Source organism: Panulirus ornatus, chromosome 58 (genome assembly GCF_036320965.1).
Source record: "Panulirus ornatus isolate Po-2019 chromosome 58, ASM3632096v1, whole genome shotgun sequence".
In the NCBI taxonomy this organism is placed as follows: Eukaryota; Metazoa; Arthropoda; class Malacostraca; order Decapoda; family Palinuridae; genus Panulirus; species Panulirus ornatus.
In genome coordinates this window covers 11,549,665-11,566,549 of record NC_092281.1, presented here as the reverse complement: position 1 = coordinate 11,566,549, position 16,885 = coordinate 11,549,665, and the positions used below count along the sequence as shown (strand labels likewise).

The following is a 16,885-nucleotide window of genomic DNA, read 5'->3' as shown; positions in this document are numbered from 1 at the left end:
TTGTCTACTGAAGCAACCTGAACATACGCTCAGCATGAGTAAGTGTGCAGTGTAAGGCTAATTGCACACTTAATCCATCTTTCATTCATGAAAACGAAAAAATAATAAATGATTTATAACATGCTCTCCCAATTAATTTCATATGGAGTCTAAAGTATGGATATGATCTATCCAGTCTCCCTCTTCTGAAACAATAGATGTAGAAAAAAAAGATCGGCAACTGATATTATTTACTAGGCGAAGACAATATCTGCAACTGGTAAGGCGACTAAGCCAAGACATCAGCAACTGGTAAGTCTAAAACCACCCTAACGCTCCTACTGAGGCCTCTCACGTTTCATGTCAAATGTAATACATTACATCCGACGATAGTTTTGACAAACTAATATCAATTCCATGGTAAAAAAAATGGAAAATCTGGTTTCCGCTACCATGACATTACGTAAGACTCACATGCAATAAGATGTTCAGGTCTCACGTTTTCCATAATATACAAAAATCGGGCAGTTTCAGTAATTCTATTTGAAGTGAACCATGTATGGCGTCAACAGGCTACAGATAAGGGACTGTGAGCGATCACTGACCGGGTCTTCACACCCTCATCCCAGATAAGGCTTTTCCCCTGTTTGTGCCATCCTCCCAATACCTCTCCTATTAAATTTTTCCCTCCTGCTTCTTGTCATACGTATTCAATCATACCCATAAGTGAAAAGCCATACGAGATACTCAGAGAAAGCATTATGTGGCTGTGTATCATTGCTGGAGCAAGAAAAATGGAAAATAGGAGAGTTTCTGTACTTACTATTAGCGACCCGATAACACTTGCTAGTGACGTCTGTGACCTTCACGCTTGTCCCTGATATCATTCGAACTTCGGGATAAAAGGTTTCAATTTTTTTCTAGAAAAGAAACTTTTCTTGCATTGTATAACTTGTTTTTTATAATTGCATGAAATAATTTCTCTCTAATTGTATCAGACATTAATTCAGGTGGTCGTTAAAGTAACCAAATTTCCAATATGATTTGTGGTTATCTACATTTGTTTCTAAGCCTATATCATATCAACTTATTTCTGAGGTAATACATAGTATAGAATAATGCACAAATACTTGATTGCATGCTTAGTTTTATAGTTTCATTATTATGAATGAAACATGAATGCATCTGCCTCTGTAGTAGATTTATATCCGTATTACTCTATATACAATTTTGTAAGAATGGCATATTGCACTATCATTTTTTATTCCGAAAAAAGATAACTTAATACAATATAACATCATGGTTAAAAACATATGATAAGTTATTGTCTGTTGGTTATGATTCTTATAAATCTTTATAATTCTCTGTTTTACGATCCGGTAGTAAACAAATCGATTGGCGTTGGCAGTCTTGTTTACAGCAATTGGCCGGTAGTGTCTATCATCATGCCTATGGAAGAAAAAGGTGAGAAAATCACCTTCGTATCACCTTTTCTTTAACTTCGAGCAAGGTTATTATGAACTCAAGACGCAGGGGAAACTGTAAGTTCATTAGATATGAGATGGATGTTGATATGGTTACGGTTGAAGGGTAGGACCATGATGGAAGATATTGAACACAATGATTGGCAGGTTAATGTCCCATGTGGAAAGCGAAGCATGTGTTGGCTTGAGAACGATGAATATATGTCAAACTAATGGAAGTGGCCTGGTTCATCGAGGGTTACTGTAAAGGCCCAGTCCTCTGTTCTTAACGCTACCTCGCTAACGCGGGAAATGGCGAATAGTATGAAAGAAAGAAAGTATATATATATATATGAAATACGGAACCGCGTTTTCTTGAAACATGATGTGCCCTTCTACAAAATCGTCGTTTCCACTGTAAAGAGTGATGTCAGAGAGTAAGAGTTTCCTTAATCACTCTTAAGACTGATCTTTCGATATTAGAAAAATCATAAGTGGTAGGTTTATAAGGGACGAAAAATATGGGGCTCAATAATAGTTGTGCCATAATATTATCAAGTATAAATGCATTAAGACAACTTTCCTTTTTCACCATGGCAGTTGTGGATTATGTCATCGGTGAAATTTCATAGTTATCAAAACATATACTTCACTTTGAAGCACCATGAACCCATAAGTTTGGGAGGTAAGTAATGAGCTGAGATGTTTAAAGTATAGGAATCTTAATCTTGATAGGGATGGATCTTCTACACATTGATTTTAGATCTTGATTTATGATAATACCTGAACTCACCCGACACACTTATATAATTTGGGCTCAAGCGTTACGAGTTGAATACATCAATGATAAAGGAAGGCATTTCTAGACTCAACAGTCAAGTTTTCTGTTGCATTACAGCTTCATTTGTTATCCGTATTAACAAATGAGCCTTATATAGCATTTTAGAATCTGAACAGGCACCAGGCAAATTTTTCTTGTCATCTGCCAGAAAGTTGATTACTTTCCTAATGTCCTCGCACATGCCACAAAGAAATAAAAGAATGACTTCAGGATGCCATAGGCGTCTCTCTGGTTAATTTACTATTAGCTGGATTTGAATGAGCATTATGACTGTGTTATTGATTATTTACTTTGAGTGGTTTTACCTTACTTCCCTTGTAAAGCCTTGCTCACTTTATGGAAACTTAAAAGGTGATGGAGATCGAGATGCTTCACCGGAAATGCCACACCCTGTATGCACTCTAAATATTGTAAGGATTCCATAGGTATCAGAATCACCATTTTCTGTCATTTTTTCGGCACGTGTTCAGCTATGATTTTACCAACTTGATAAAAGAAGAATTTAGTTGAATAACTGGTTAATGTAAATTACTAATGTATAGGTTAAAAAGTACCCTAAATTTGAATTAATTTAGCTGAATTTGATCAGGTGTTTGCTTTGAAGAATGTATGTGAGAAATACTTAGAAAAGCAAATGGATTTGTATGTAGCATTTATGGATCTGGAGAAGGCATATGATAGAGTTGATAGAGATGCTCTGTGGAAGGTATTAAGAATATATGGTGTGGGAGGCAAGTTGTTAGAAGCAGTGAAAAGTTTTTATCGAGGATGTAAGGCATGTGTACGTGTAGGAAGAGAGGAAAGTGATTGGTTCTCAGTGAATGTAGGTTTGCGGCAGGGGTGTGTGATGTCTCCATGGTTGTTTAATTTGTTTATGGATGGGGTTGTTAGGGAGGTAAATGCAAGAGTTTTGGAAAGAGGGGCAAGTATGAAGAGTGTTGGGGATGAGAGAGCTTGGGAAGTGAGTCAGTTGTTGTTCGCTGATGATACAGCGCTGGTGGCGGATTCATGTTAGAAACTGCAGAAGCTGGTGACGGAGTTTGGTAAAGTGTGTGGAAGAAGAAAGTTAAGAGTAAATGTCAATAAGAGCAAGGTTATTAGGTACAGTAGGGTTGAGGGTCAAGTCAATTGGGAGGTGAGTTTGAATGGTGAGAGGCTGGAGGAAGTGAAGTGTTTTAGATATCTGGGAGTGGATCTGTCAGCGGATGGAACCATGGAAGCGGAAGTGGATCATAGGGTGGGGGAGGGGGCGAAAATTTTGGGAGCCTTGAAAAATGTGTGGAAGTCGAGAACATTATCCCGGAAAGCAAAAATGGGTATGTTTGAAGGAATAGTGGTTCCAACAATGTTGTATGGTTGCGAGGCGTGGGCTATGGATAGAGTTGTGCGCAGGAGGATGGATGTGCTGGAAATGAGATGTTTGAGGACAATGTGTGGTGTGAGGTGGTTTGATCGAGTAAGTAACGTAAGGGTAAGAGGGATGTGTGGAAATAAAAAGAGCGTGGTTGAGAGAGCAGAAGAGGGTGTTTTGAAGTGGTTTGGGCACATGGAGAGAATGAGTGAGGAAAGATTGACCAAGAGGATATATGTGTCGGAGGTGGAGGGAACGAGGAGAAGAGGGAGACCAAATTGGAGGTGGAAAGATGGAGTGAAATTATACTTATAGTTGCTAAAAGATATTAATGATATAGTTTTATTCTTCAGTCAACGGGTATAAGGACCTCTTAATGATTTACCCATGCTCTCTTTTTAATTTCATTCAAGAATAATAAAAACAAATTATGGAAAGAAATTTGATTTGAGAACCACATTTATCGAAACTGTTTGGAGGAAATGACACCATCTGTGTTCCAATTTGCTGGGAAAATGCATCAGGAATGTGTTATGAAGCAGAGAGCGAGTGAATTGAGGGGCTAGGATTTTTTAATAAAAATGGAAAAATAGAAATTGATAATTTCTTTACTATTCTGATAGTATGTCGGTTTTTGATTGGAATGTTTTTGAAAAAGCAAAGTTTGTAATAGACAGTAATACAGAAAAGATATGGAATTATAGAAGGTTTAATTGAGAAAGTTGGGTAAAGGGATAATGGAACTTCTAAGGAAGGATTGATGAAGAGTATATAGGTAAAGTTGACAACAATAACACGGGCATGGAGACTTTCATAGAGGCCACCATGATGTGTAAGAAGGATGCAAAGCATTGGATATACTATAATGAAACATTTTGGATCTTCCAACTAAATACTGTTTTAAACAAATAAAAGAATTCCTTAAGACTTGAGTAATGTTCTTGAACTCTCTTCAGATCTTAAGCTTAAGATATTTAACCCTGTTAACCACAGGGTTTTCAATTAAGCATCTGTTTCAGCTAAGGATTATGAGGAACGACGAGGGCGAGGCCGTGGCCGAGGGAGGGGTCGACCAAGAGGACGATCAAAGGGACACCCAAGAGGGCTTCGTGTTAAAAAGAGGAATATGGTGAGGATCCGTATATATATATATATATATATATATATATATATATATATATATATATATATATATATATATATATATATATATATATATATATGAACAACTGACCTTCCTACTCAGTCTTAAACTCCAACCAACCAGACTTACATCAATCAGAAAGCATACTCACCGGACAGACTCAAGTCATACTAACCCACTTACATTCTTGACATTAGATATCACTACAACACTTCAAACACCATTTCATCATATCCCAAGATTTTACATGTTTACACTGCTTCTACCATAAAGAAGACAAGCACAAACTACGACTCAATTTCCACGCATAACTTTTGCAATATCCCTATCCCGTTTTAGGTCATCCACTCATTTCATTATGTCATCCATACTCTCAGGTTTCTCCCTGTGTCTTTCTGATCCTCCGTATATCTTAGCTATACTATCCCTTATGATTTCTGTCCATGTACTTTTATGATTTTTTCATACTACACATTTTTTGCATTAATTCATCCTTAAGCTTGTTCCAAATCTTGGTGTATTATGTAGTTATCCATTTCTGTTCTGCTTTTTTTTCTTTACCCCTACATTAACTTGAAAATTGACGTTTCGCATCCAGAAATAACAAGTAGGACAAGAATTGCATCATTTAAGATCCTTGCATACTCTTCCCCGAGCTTTATCTTAATTCATGAAAGTCCTTATTGCAATTCAACCCTCGGAAGAGATCGTTTGATAAGATTGGTGATTATAACTAAGGTAGCACATTATTGCTCAACAGCTGATTATTGTTTTGGTATTGGATTTATATATTCTTGAGTTCAGAGATTCTTGATATTGTGCAGAATACTGATAACTTTTTTTGAAAACCTTGTATCATACTAGAGGAATTTTCTGGAGTAAAACCACCTTAAAAGGATTTCTTTTAATCAAACTAAAAGTTCATAGTTATGAATGACTTGATGTTGAAATTCTTATTGAAGCATTAGCTCTTTTTTAAACTTCTTTGCTTATTAAATAAAAAAACAACTGAATTTTTGTCGATGTTCAGAACTGTAAACCAACAGCACTATGTCACATTTTTTTTTTTAATATCTCTGGTACTGATTGACAGATAGAGAGTGAAGAAGATGAAGAAGAACCAACGCCAGATGAGAATGAGCCACCAAAGATAAAACAGTGTAAGTCAGATTTTTATTTTTGTTTTGGACACGTATTATTTTTATATATATAATCTCAGGTGTGACAAGAAAGCAGCTTCATTCAGAAAAGAATTTTTTTCAGGAGAGTAAGGTGCGTGTGCGAGAAGGAGGGGAGGAGGATGAGTGGTTCCTAGTGAGGGTGGGTCTCATCAAGGGTGTTTGATGTTACTATAGTTGTTTATTCTGTTTTTTAACAGTGTGGTTAGGGAGGTAGATGCAAGTGTCATGGAGAGGGGATGGGTCTGCAGCATGCTGAGTGTAAGGTGGTGGGGGGGGGCCTAAGAAGTGAGTCAGTTGCTGTTTGCAAATGACACAGATCTATTGGTAGACTTGAGAGAGATGCTGCAGAAACTGGTATCAGAGTTTGGGAAAAAAGAGTGAATGGACGAAATTGAAAATTTATGTGAATAAAAGTGACTTAGTGAAGTGTGGCAATGGGTTGAGACAAGATGGGTTGAGTGGATATGGCAGCAGACAGAACCATGTGAGTTAAAATGAGTCATGGTGGGAGAGGGGGGGAAGGTCCAGGGTGCATTTAGGAATGTGTGGAATGGTTGGTCAGTGCCTGTTTGTGCAAAAATGGGTATGTTTGAAAGTACAATTGTCCTGATATTTTATATGGATGTGTCTTTCAATCCTGCTAGCAAAACAGCAGAAGATTGTGGATGTGGTAATTAAATACCTGAAGACAGAATGTGCTGTGAGGAGAGTGGATCATGTACAGAATAACAGTATAAGAGCAAGATTTGGAAGTAAATGCAGTCTGATTGATGTTGTTGACCACAGTATGCTGAAATGATTTGGATATTTGGAGAGGATGAGTGAAGAAAGACCAGCAGAAAGGGTATCCGTGGCAGAAATGGAAGGAGTATGAGGGATGAGAAGAAATGGATGGGTGGAGTGAAAGAGGCTTTGAATTATAAGGGCCTGAACATTTGTGAGGGTGAGAGACATGCATGGGATAGAGTAGATTGGATAGATGTATTATTTGAAGCACTACTGTGCAGTCAGTGTGTTGAACCATGGTATATGAAGCAGTCAGGAGAAACCATGGAGCTGGTCTATGGGAATTGGCTGTGGACGTCAGGAGATGAAGTTGTTTAGTTTGTTCTTGTCACTTCCTCACTGAAGTCAGAAACAAGCAGGCATGAAATGAATTAACCCCAGTACCCTGTTTTTGGCAATCATTCAGCTTCAAAGCAGTGCTACAGTCAGAAGCAGGGAAATAATGGACTTCTTTGGAGTGAAACTTTCCTTAACAAGGCTGTCCCTTTTCCTCAACTTAGAGTGATGCAACCTTCAGATGGAGTATGGGAAAACTTGTCTTCATATTGTATTATTTTTATATCTCTCCATATCTTTTACAGCTTCTCCATTGACAACAGGCTGATGAATACAGAAATCTTCCCTAAGAACTACAGTTGTCAAACATTTTCATACATGCGGGTCTGAAAGGTCCACTCGAAACACAATGTATTCACTAAGGACTGTATCTGATGTGACCATCTTGTAAGGGGAGCATTAGTTAGATATTTGTTAGCACGTTGAACTAGCGATATGAGAAATGATCAGGGTTTCCTCAGCAACTATGTATAAGTAGAAAGTAGGGAAACCCAAAGGTATTGTGAGAGATAAATATGCTCGTACTGAATGGAAAAATGAAGCCCTTCACGATGAATTTTGAGCCTAAATGCTTTAAGCTGTTGAGAAAAGAACCTAGGCTTTCTTTTGATGATACTCATAATATTGGATCATTAAATGAATAATCCTCAGCTGCATTTGAAAAGAGGATGTATAAACAGTGAATTTGATGAAGGCTTATGAAATTAAACATATGTATTGCTACATCCAGACATAAAGCTTCTGTTTCATTCATAAGAAGGATATAATGGTTGAACTAATGAATATTTAGAACAGAAACAGAGACCTGTGTTTTGTATCAGTAAACCATTATCAGAAATGCTTACCTATCATGTTAGTTTATTAAATTATTTATCATTAAAAGACATGGTCTTTCAGAATAATGTTTAAAGAAAATGAAAGTTAATGATTCAGAGTTATTTATTAAGAGGAATGACTTTCTAGATCACATTTTGTAAGATTAGGATTTTAGAAAAGCAAAAAATATTGATTCTGAAATTCATATATATTTGTTGGAAGAATGTCCTGAAAGTATTTTGTTACTCTTGCATTACAGGAGATATTTTGATATTCACGCCTTATCACGTGAAATATTGGAACAAATAGTTAAAATGTCTTTTTTTGTTATATAAAGATATGTAGATATGAGACTAAATCATAATACACACGTCAATAGAATCCTCTTATTATATATTTTTGTTATTAAACAGTAGAATTTTGTGTTAGAGACTTGGGAGGTCTTCAGTGGTCAGTGATTGCTTATTTATGATTTAAAGATCCTTTATGGGATGATGTCCCACTCCCTTTGCTCTTTTGATATTTGCACTGTAATGATTAGTTTGCTATCATTTGATATATTTCTTTTCCCTGTAGATGATCAGGATTGTGACATATCATCTCTGGAAGCTCCAACATTCACAACATTGGACCGAGGCCCACCTGCACCTATGCTACGGTTGTCTTGGGATCACCCGGTTAATTTGATTGGAGAAAAAGTGCTCTCTCCTAGGATCCATATATGTGATGCTTGTAACAAACCAATACTTATCTATGGGCGAATGGTAAGATAAAAAGTTTGTAATATTTAGATTGTTACCTTGTTGACCTATTTGAACTGGATAGGTAGGGCCTTCTTACTAATGGGGCACCATTACTTGAACATCCTTTGCTATCATGCAACTTCTTAAACTTATGTATGCTGTGTACATTAACTGTGTCTTCAGTCAGTTTATTCCATTCATCCTCCACTTGTATACCATAAAAGTACTTGTCAACATTTTTAACAAGTTTCTTGCTTAATTTCATGCTATGTCCTTTGATTGTCCTGTCCCTACATCTTTTGATGAACTGTTCACTTTTTTACTTGTTTTAGAAATTCAAGGTTATGATTAGGTCACCCCCTCACTCCTTTCTTTTTCAAGTTTGGCAAATTTAAGGTTTCTAACCTTTCTCTGTAACTCAGCTTTCTTAATTCTGGTCCCATGTTTATTGCCTTCAGGAGGACCTTCTCTATTACCTTTTTGTGTGTCTTTAAGTGTAGCAACCACACTTGAGAAGCAGTTATCATATCTTTTAAAGACTTTTTAACTTGATTGCATTAACTTTAGTGGGAAAAGCAGTTCTAGACAGAATGATTACTTTTTTAGGGGGAGGGAAATTTCTCTTCCCAGAAATGTTTTGTTCTTAAGAATACATAATAAACCTGGAAAAAAAGATAGGTGTCCCCAAAATCACTGCAAATGATCAGTCAGTAGTTAGCCTTATACAGATCTTTCTAGCAAGTATACACTCAGTTGTCTGATCCAGTAACTGGAGGAACTCCTCAACTTACATTTTTCTGCTAATCAGAAGCTGGAATATTGCTGTCCATGACAGAAAAGTAATTCTGATGAAAGGAGACTTTTTAATGATTATTGACAGTGTATGAAATAGAAGGAAGGTGATATACTTCTCACTCACCTCATTCTTATATGGTTGTCCTGGCCTATTTTTAGAGTAACAGTTGATCTCTGGCATAGCTGAAGTTGACAGATGACAGCTTAGTGCTAGTTTTTAAGTGTGTGTGTGTGTGTGTGTTTTTTTTTTACAAACTATCATGTTAAAACGTTGGGATGTAATTGGCTGACACCTATTAAAGTTTAATCAAATGGTTGCCATATTTATATCTTTGTTATTATGTCTGGTTGGTTGTGCCTTCTTTTCTAGTTCAGACATCAACACAGTGCTAGAAAAAAATTCTCTTTATTAAAAGTACCAGTTCCCCAAAATCTAACTGCTGCTAACTCCAGACAGGTTTATTATGATAAATATACCAATTTTCACAGATTCCGTGCAAACATGTCTTTTGTTTGTGGTGTGCTCGAAGTGAGGACCGGGTGTGTGCTCGATGTGGGGAGCGTGTAGCCAGAGTGGAACAAACTGGCTTAGGCACAGTATTCATGTGTAACTACACAATCAATAAGGCTGTGTGCAAGCGCACTTATTTGTCTCAGAGAGATTTACAGGTATGTTTTTTTATTAAATGCAGAAATAGTTTTGTTTTGTTTTTGAAAAATGAGTCAGAGTTTGAAATATGATTGGTTGGTCAACATGTGGAGAAATTGCAGGAGCTTAGATATAAGAGTTATACTTTTAGCATTGATGGTAGAATGGAAGCTGAGTGTCACATGAATTTTGAAGGATAGACATATTGCCGAAGCTTTTAGGAAAATAGTAGTGTAAGGTTTGTCATTACAAATGGGGGGAATATATTTGTTTGCAGCTTTAATAAGGCTGATTGAATGCAGACAGCATGAAGGATAATTTATCCCTCTCACATCTCAATTGAGTTATCTATCGACTTCTGTATGACTCCCCTTTATTAAGTTGTATGAAAACACTCTTATCTTTACGTAATGAGAAATAAACAATATAAGATAACACTTACCCAAGTCAGTCCTTGGTATTACCATTGTTATTATAGACAGCAGTGAACACTCATACTATTTATGATCAATGATGAACATTGTCCTGATTTCAGGCCCACATTGATCATCGCCATATGAAAATGTCTGGAGTTCCTGGAGTCCCCAAAGAAGACACAAAGGAGGAACGCCTTAGCCACCGAGACCCAAGAGGTGAATGCCGTGAGCCTAGAGGGGACCCAAGAGGGGAAGCTAGACAAGACCCACGTTCAATGTCAGACCCCAGAGTTGGAAAGGAAGCCTATGAACACCGTGATTCATATTCTGCTTCTCAGTTTGCTCGTCAGGGATCTGGGCAGTTTGGCACTAGTCACTCACAGGCCCACCAGTCACCTTCCAGTCACCAAGGAACTTCTCATCACATCCCTGTTATTCCTGTCATGACCACAGCAAGGACTAATCTCATTACAGTCCCACTGCAGGACCCTCCAGATCACTCCTCTCACTCATCTTTCCAGCATTCTGGGCCATCTCATCCCACACCTACCCATCCTCCTCCTCCTCATATGCCTCCAACTCATCCACCACCAACTCATACATTCACAAGCCCACCCCCGGCCCACACCCAGCCTCCTCCAACACACTCCCAACCTCCTCCATATTCTACCTCTTTCACTACACCATATAGCACCCAAACTGCCCAGTATACATATCCACCAAACCCTGCTGCCCCTCCTCCACCAAATCCCACTGTTCCACCTCCTCCATACTCAAGTGTAGCCCCTACTGTCCCACCTCCAACTTCATATGGCAGTCGGCCCCAGTATGAAGGGCAGTACTCAACAGCTCAGTGGTCAACTCCACCACCTCAAGCTCCACCATCACATCCTCCTGGGCCTCCTCCCCATCATGCACCTCCACCTTCAGCTCAGTCAACCCAGTATTACAGAAAAGGCTTTTGAGATTTGTTTTCAAAGTAGCATGTTTATGACAAAGGCAGTAGAAAAGAGCTGAAATATAAACTTAAATCACATTACTTAGAGTTTTGAATTTGTATAAGGTAGTACAGGCAGAAATTTTTCTTTCAAAGTATTTTAGATGATATGTAGTTCTGTGGGCCTTGTCCTCAAAAAACAAAATAATAATATTTTGTATTGTAAAGTTATATTTTATTACTGAGGATAACTTGCATTTTGTATGCTATACTTTATTTTATATTATAGTATTTATAACTGCTTACCATGTTTTATACGTCTTTTTTATGTTCATTGTATGATTGAACTTCAGATTAGGAAATATCTTTTGCCTAACAATTACAGGTCTTATAGGTATGCAAGTCTAATTAAGGATGATTTTTGTGGAATAGGAAATCCAGGCCTGAATTATTCAAAAATTACCATAAGTGTACTGTTTGGCTTGAGTTTTGACCTTAGTGCCTCGAAAAATGTCAAGTTGATAAATACACCAGTAAACTTAACTATTTTTCCTCTGGGACATGTTTATGGGTAATAATTTGTGTTCTAAATGAATTAAGTGATTGTAATATTTTAGCTCTTGAAATTAGTTATGCTTACATTCTATAAAAAGGTTAACACTTATGCAAGAATGTATCTGGTATATGGTCTTGTTTGGTCTTTTCATGAAGAGGTAAAAAATATAAATGAATTTTTACCAAGTAAGTGAGAAGACATTACAGAAGTGGAGGTAAAAGATAAAGGCTTTAAAGAACAGGAAAGCTGGGGTTATACATGCATTGGTGAGCAAGATTGTGTAGAGTGAAGGTAAAAATACCTTAGGGTGAATCTGGAAGGTGTATGGAATCATGGAAAGATACTCAGGTGTCTGGTGATTGAACAAGGGCAGTACTTGTTCTACTCTATATAAAGAAAAGGAGATTACCAGTAATTGTAAAAATTACAGAGGGTTTTTTTTTTTTAGATATTTGACAAAATTAACGGTTAAAGTTATTGATCATGTCGAAAAATTAGCAAGTCTCTTGCTAGCAAAGAAGAGGATAGGTTTAGGAAGGAAGATGTAAACAAGATTTTGGCTCTTGTATACTTTGTATGGAAATTTTTGAAGAAGTAGGTTTACCAGACATGTATGGGGTGAAAAAGCATATTATAAAGTGAATATGAATGCTTTCCAGGAAGTTTTAACCACAAGAAAATTTTAGCATTGAGTGTGCAAGAATCGTACAAGTATATGTATGTATATACATATGTATATGTATGGATGTGAAACTTAAGTTTTTGTAGGTCAGGGATGAGAGTGATAGAAATGGATAACTTGTATGCTATAGTTAGAATTAGGTGGAAGAAAAGATGAGAAACATTGGGAAGTGGAAGCATTTTGAGAGTGAAGTTACTGTGTATATAAATATTGCTTTCACTTAAATCAGTTTATATTGCAAAGCAAAATTGCAAGAAGTGCTCATGTAAGAGTGAAAGTCCATATTGTGTTATAGCACACTAACCATGGGTTAAAAATTGTATGCTTCAGAAGCTGTATGTACTTGATCCCATCCATGAAATTTGTGATAGGAGCTAATGGTTACGTAGATAGATAATATCGTAAATAAATATGATGGTGGATATTATTAAGTTTTGTACAGCAATGCCTCTCTCTCTATCCCTTTTGATAATGATGTTAGCTCCAGAAATTTTTTACTCCCAGGGCTCTATAAACCTTTTTTGATTTATACAGGTTTGTAAGTTGTGTTAGTTTATTTTCATTTGTATTTTTGCTGACCATGTTTCATGAGTTTAATTTGTCCAAAGCTTCATGAAAGAGTGATACCCAGGAAATTGAAGGATAATATAAAAGACGCTTTTTGATAATTACTTGGTACTGTTAAGACCACCAGTCTGATTATTTACTGTCTAAAAATATCCAAAATCTGAAACCCACATATTAAATATTTCCATCAAATTGGTGTCTTAAGTTTTCAAAGTTTGAATGTATGATAGTAGTGCTTAATGGTTTTTCTAACTATTTCTATGGCTTTTGTCTTTATTCTGCCTATATTCAACAAGTATCCAATCGCTAGCACTTCATCTTATGCAACTGTCAATGTATGCCTTGCTTTATCTTACACTTGTTTGACGCACAGACAGGAAAGAATAATGAGTGAGGTCAAGAGATAGTATTACTATTTTATTTGGTGTATATTTACATTATTACACACATGTAACATTTAAAACTAGAAGACCCATTTGGAAAGACTGGTATGTAAAATAGAAAACTATTCCTAATTGAAACACTGCTTGTTTCGTAGGAATTTGGACAGGAGAACTTCTGCCTGTACCAGTAAATGATATTCAAAGTGATTGTATAGTATGCATAATGTCATATTATGGTATGTAATGTTAGTGATTGTATGGCTATTGCTGTGTCATTGCTGTGTGGAGTACTGCCAAATATGTATGGTGTGTGTACTCTAGCATTGTGTGGAATGTCACTGCAGTTTTATGGTCTGCATGATTTCACATAGCCTTGTTGAGTTATTCCACAAGATACTCATACTTCCAGAGTGTCACACTTTTGTGGACTGTCACCCTATGGATTAAAGAAATGGCGTCCACAGTCACGTGACTGTTGCTGTGGAGTTTCACCTCATGAGATTACATTGTGGCTTCCACTGTGTCACACTCTTCTGTGGAGCATCCCTTTATGACTTACTTTTTGGCTGGCACTGCTTCTCATTGCTTTGTGGTCTGTACCCCTCAAGTTACTGTATGGCCTCTGTTTTGCCACATTTCTGTGGTTTCATACCCTCAGTTAATTAATGCCTTTCCATGCATCACTTTGCTTTGTGGAGTATCACCTTATAATGTGCAGTTACATTACTGTGCTGAGTGTGATCTTAAGATGTGCAATGTTACATTACAGTGTAGAGTTACAAATCTGTGTGGGTTGTCATGCCATGGTGTGCACTGTTACATTGCTGTGAGTGTCACTGTGTGGTGTATACTATTAAATTGTTGTGTAGTGTCTTGAGTGTCACACTATAGTGTGTATTATCATACTCGTGTATTATTTGTCACAGTATGGTATGGTTACATTGCTGTGTAGGATTTCACTCAGTGATGTATGCTTTTACACTGGTGTCAATTGTCTCCCTATGGTGTGCACTGTTACACTGCTTTGCAGAGTATCATCCTACGTTGTTTGATATTACATTGCTTTGTGGAGTGTCACATTATAGTGTGCAGTGTGTCATTGCTATGTATAGTGTCACCCTATGATGTGTAATGTCTTATGCTGTGTAGAGTGTTACCTTAAGGTGCACAGTTTCACATTACTGTATGGAGTAGCATCCTTTCAAATGTGTATCACACTGTTGTGTGTAGTGTCTTTCTGTGTTGTGCACTCTTATTGCCTTGTAGTGTGTCATTCTGTGGTGTACACCTCAATGACATTGTTGTGTGGAGATTTACCCTGTGGTGTATAAAGTCACATTCTTTGAGTGGTCAGTCATCCTATTTGTGTGGTGTATACTGTCATATTGTTTTAGGTTTTGTCCTACTAGTATGGTGTGTGATGTCATATTGCTGTGAAGTGTGTCACCTTGTATGGTGTGCACTGTCATTCTTACAGTGTCACTCTGCTCTTATTGTATGGGATGTACTGTATCAGTATTATGTGTCGTCTCAACCTGTGGTGTGGAACATCACCTTTCATGTAGGACATGCACTGTGCAAATTGGCAGATAGTTACCCTATGGTCTTGTGGGGAGTGTCACACCTATCCTGTGCTCTGTCACACTGCTATATGGAGTGTCAGCCTACTTCTATGCTGTAAATTTTATCACACTGGAAAGCAGACTGTCATGCTTTGCTGTACATTTTTACATTTCATTAATGGAAGTGTTACTATATGTTTCACTACTATGCAGCTCCTTACACTTGTATGGTTTGCATTGTGTAATGTTACTGTGTGGAGTCTCATCTTGTGTGTGGTGCATACTGTGTCATATGGTATGTTATGGTATGCACTGTGTCACACAGCTATGTGTTTTGTACTATGTCACATTGGTATGTGACTTGTCACTATATTTTTATGATGTGCAACATTGCATTAATATATGAAGTGTTACCCAGTTTGTATTGTATGCTGTGTCATCCTTTGTTGTGCACAGTATCACATTGCTTTGTGGAGTGCCACCATTTATATTGTTTATTTGTTGAGAATGTGTGTGAGCGATATCAGAAGCTCTGGGTAACTAATCTGTTCCATAGTGTTAGGAATGAAATGATGATGATAGAGGAATAGATTGTCACAATTTCATGTAGAGTGGCATGATAATGGTATTACATAGTGTGTAGTAGTTCACACTGCTGTGTGGAATGGCATCTAGCTAATATGGTTACTACTGTCACATGTATGGACACTTGCCTTGTAACAATTGGAGTATAATGATGCTGTATTAACTTTATTTTTGATTTATGAAAATATATACATATTTTCTGTATCATTGCCTAGGTTGAACATGTGAGTTGGTTGATACGGTGTCAGGCATAATTTCTGATTTTCTTGTGATTAACATATGTAATTCTTGCAACTGATGTTTAAATGGTTTTGTATTTACATTATATCATTAAAGCTAATCTGTGTCTTTTTACCTTTCTTGAATTTCATTCCTACCTTATTCACCTTCTTAGCCAGAATTAAACTGTTTAAGGCTAAGTAGGTAATATCTGGTCATGTTCATTCATAGTACAACAACTTTGTTTTTTTTGAAATACCACACCCACATTGGTGCCTTGGTTGTTGGTCTGCCACATATATTCAAATGGCATTCAAGTATTGCAGTGTCCCATTTTCATACTTGTTTATTCTCTCTTTGACTCCTTTATCTTTTCCTCTCACCTAATAACATAACAGGAATACATATAACAACAGACCAGTGGTTACAATGTTGTCATCACAAAATTCTGAGAATCTATAGAATACTAAAAAAAGTGTAGAAACCTGTTGCCTCCCAAAAATATAGAAAAATTTTGTACACCTTCAACAGTTGAAAACTGTTTCTTGAATGGCAATCTATGAGATCATACTCAAAAGACTAAAATAAAATTTTGTTACTGTATTGCTTAGATACAGTTTTTGATACCTACTAAGCAAGACCAATAACTTAATCAAATTTAAATAATATTTTTAGTGCTATAAGATTAAACTATAAATAATTTAGTTAAAGCAAAGTATTGGGAATAATGGAAGGCATATATATATATATATATATATATTCTTATAATAATCGCTGTTTCCCCCACCAGCGAGGTAGCACCAGGAAACGGACAAAGAATGGTCCATCCACTCATACACACACACACATATATATAAAGAATAATGATTTAGAAAGATGTAACGATAAGGAATT

At 36.7% G+C, this 16,885-nt stretch overlaps 2 protein-coding genes across 5 annotated transcripts in view; one reads left to right on the top strand and one right to left on the bottom strand.

The window, feature by feature from the left end:
• Gyg (glycogenin 1) overlaps window positions 1-871 on the bottom strand; it is an 83,117-nt gene extending 82,246 nt beyond the window's left edge. For all 3 annotated transcript variants that reach the window (XM_071695181.1, XM_071695185.1, XM_071695186.1), the window contains exon 1: window positions 803-871. In XM_071695181.1, coding sequence (XP_071551282.1) covers window positions 803-866 — 64 coding nt within the window. In that variant the 5' untranslated portion in view covers window positions 867-871. The remainder of the gene's footprint in view (window positions 1-802) is intronic.
• Window positions 872-1,380: 509 nt separating this feature from the next.
• LOC139766500 (uncharacterized) lies at window positions 1,381-16,128 on the top strand. Of its 2 annotated transcripts, none has more exons than XM_071695165.1 (6): window positions 1,381-1,443; window positions 4,654-4,763; window positions 5,872-5,938; window positions 8,474-8,661; window positions 9,925-10,104; window positions 10,620-16,128. In XM_071695165.1, exons 1-6 carry the CDS (start codon window positions 1,425-1,427, stop codon window positions 11,463-11,465), a joined length of 1,410 nt encoding a protein of 469 aa, XP_071551266.1. In that variant the 5' UTR covers window positions 1,381-1,424; the 3' UTR covers window positions 11,466-16,128. The 2 variants fall into 2 exon arrangements, with proteins under 2 accessions (XP_071551266.1, XP_071551265.1); XM_071695164.1 differs by having other exon boundaries at window positions 1,382-1,520.
• The last annotated feature ends 757 nt before the right edge of the window (window positions 16,129-16,885 follow it).

Bases quoted from the DNA above. Each gene is read 5' to 3' on its own strand.
- LOC139766500 (XM_071695164.1), top strand. From the start codon at position 1,496: ATGAACTCAAGACGCAGGGGAAACT. The intron at 1,521-4,653 runs GTAAGTTCATTA...CATCTGTTTCAG, and splicing joins CTCAAGACGCAGGGGAAACT to CTAAGGATTATGAGGAACGA. The intron at 5,939-8,473 runs GTAAGTCAGATT...TTTTCCCTGTAG, and splicing joins GCCACCAAAGATAAAACAGT to ATGATCAGGATTGTGACATA.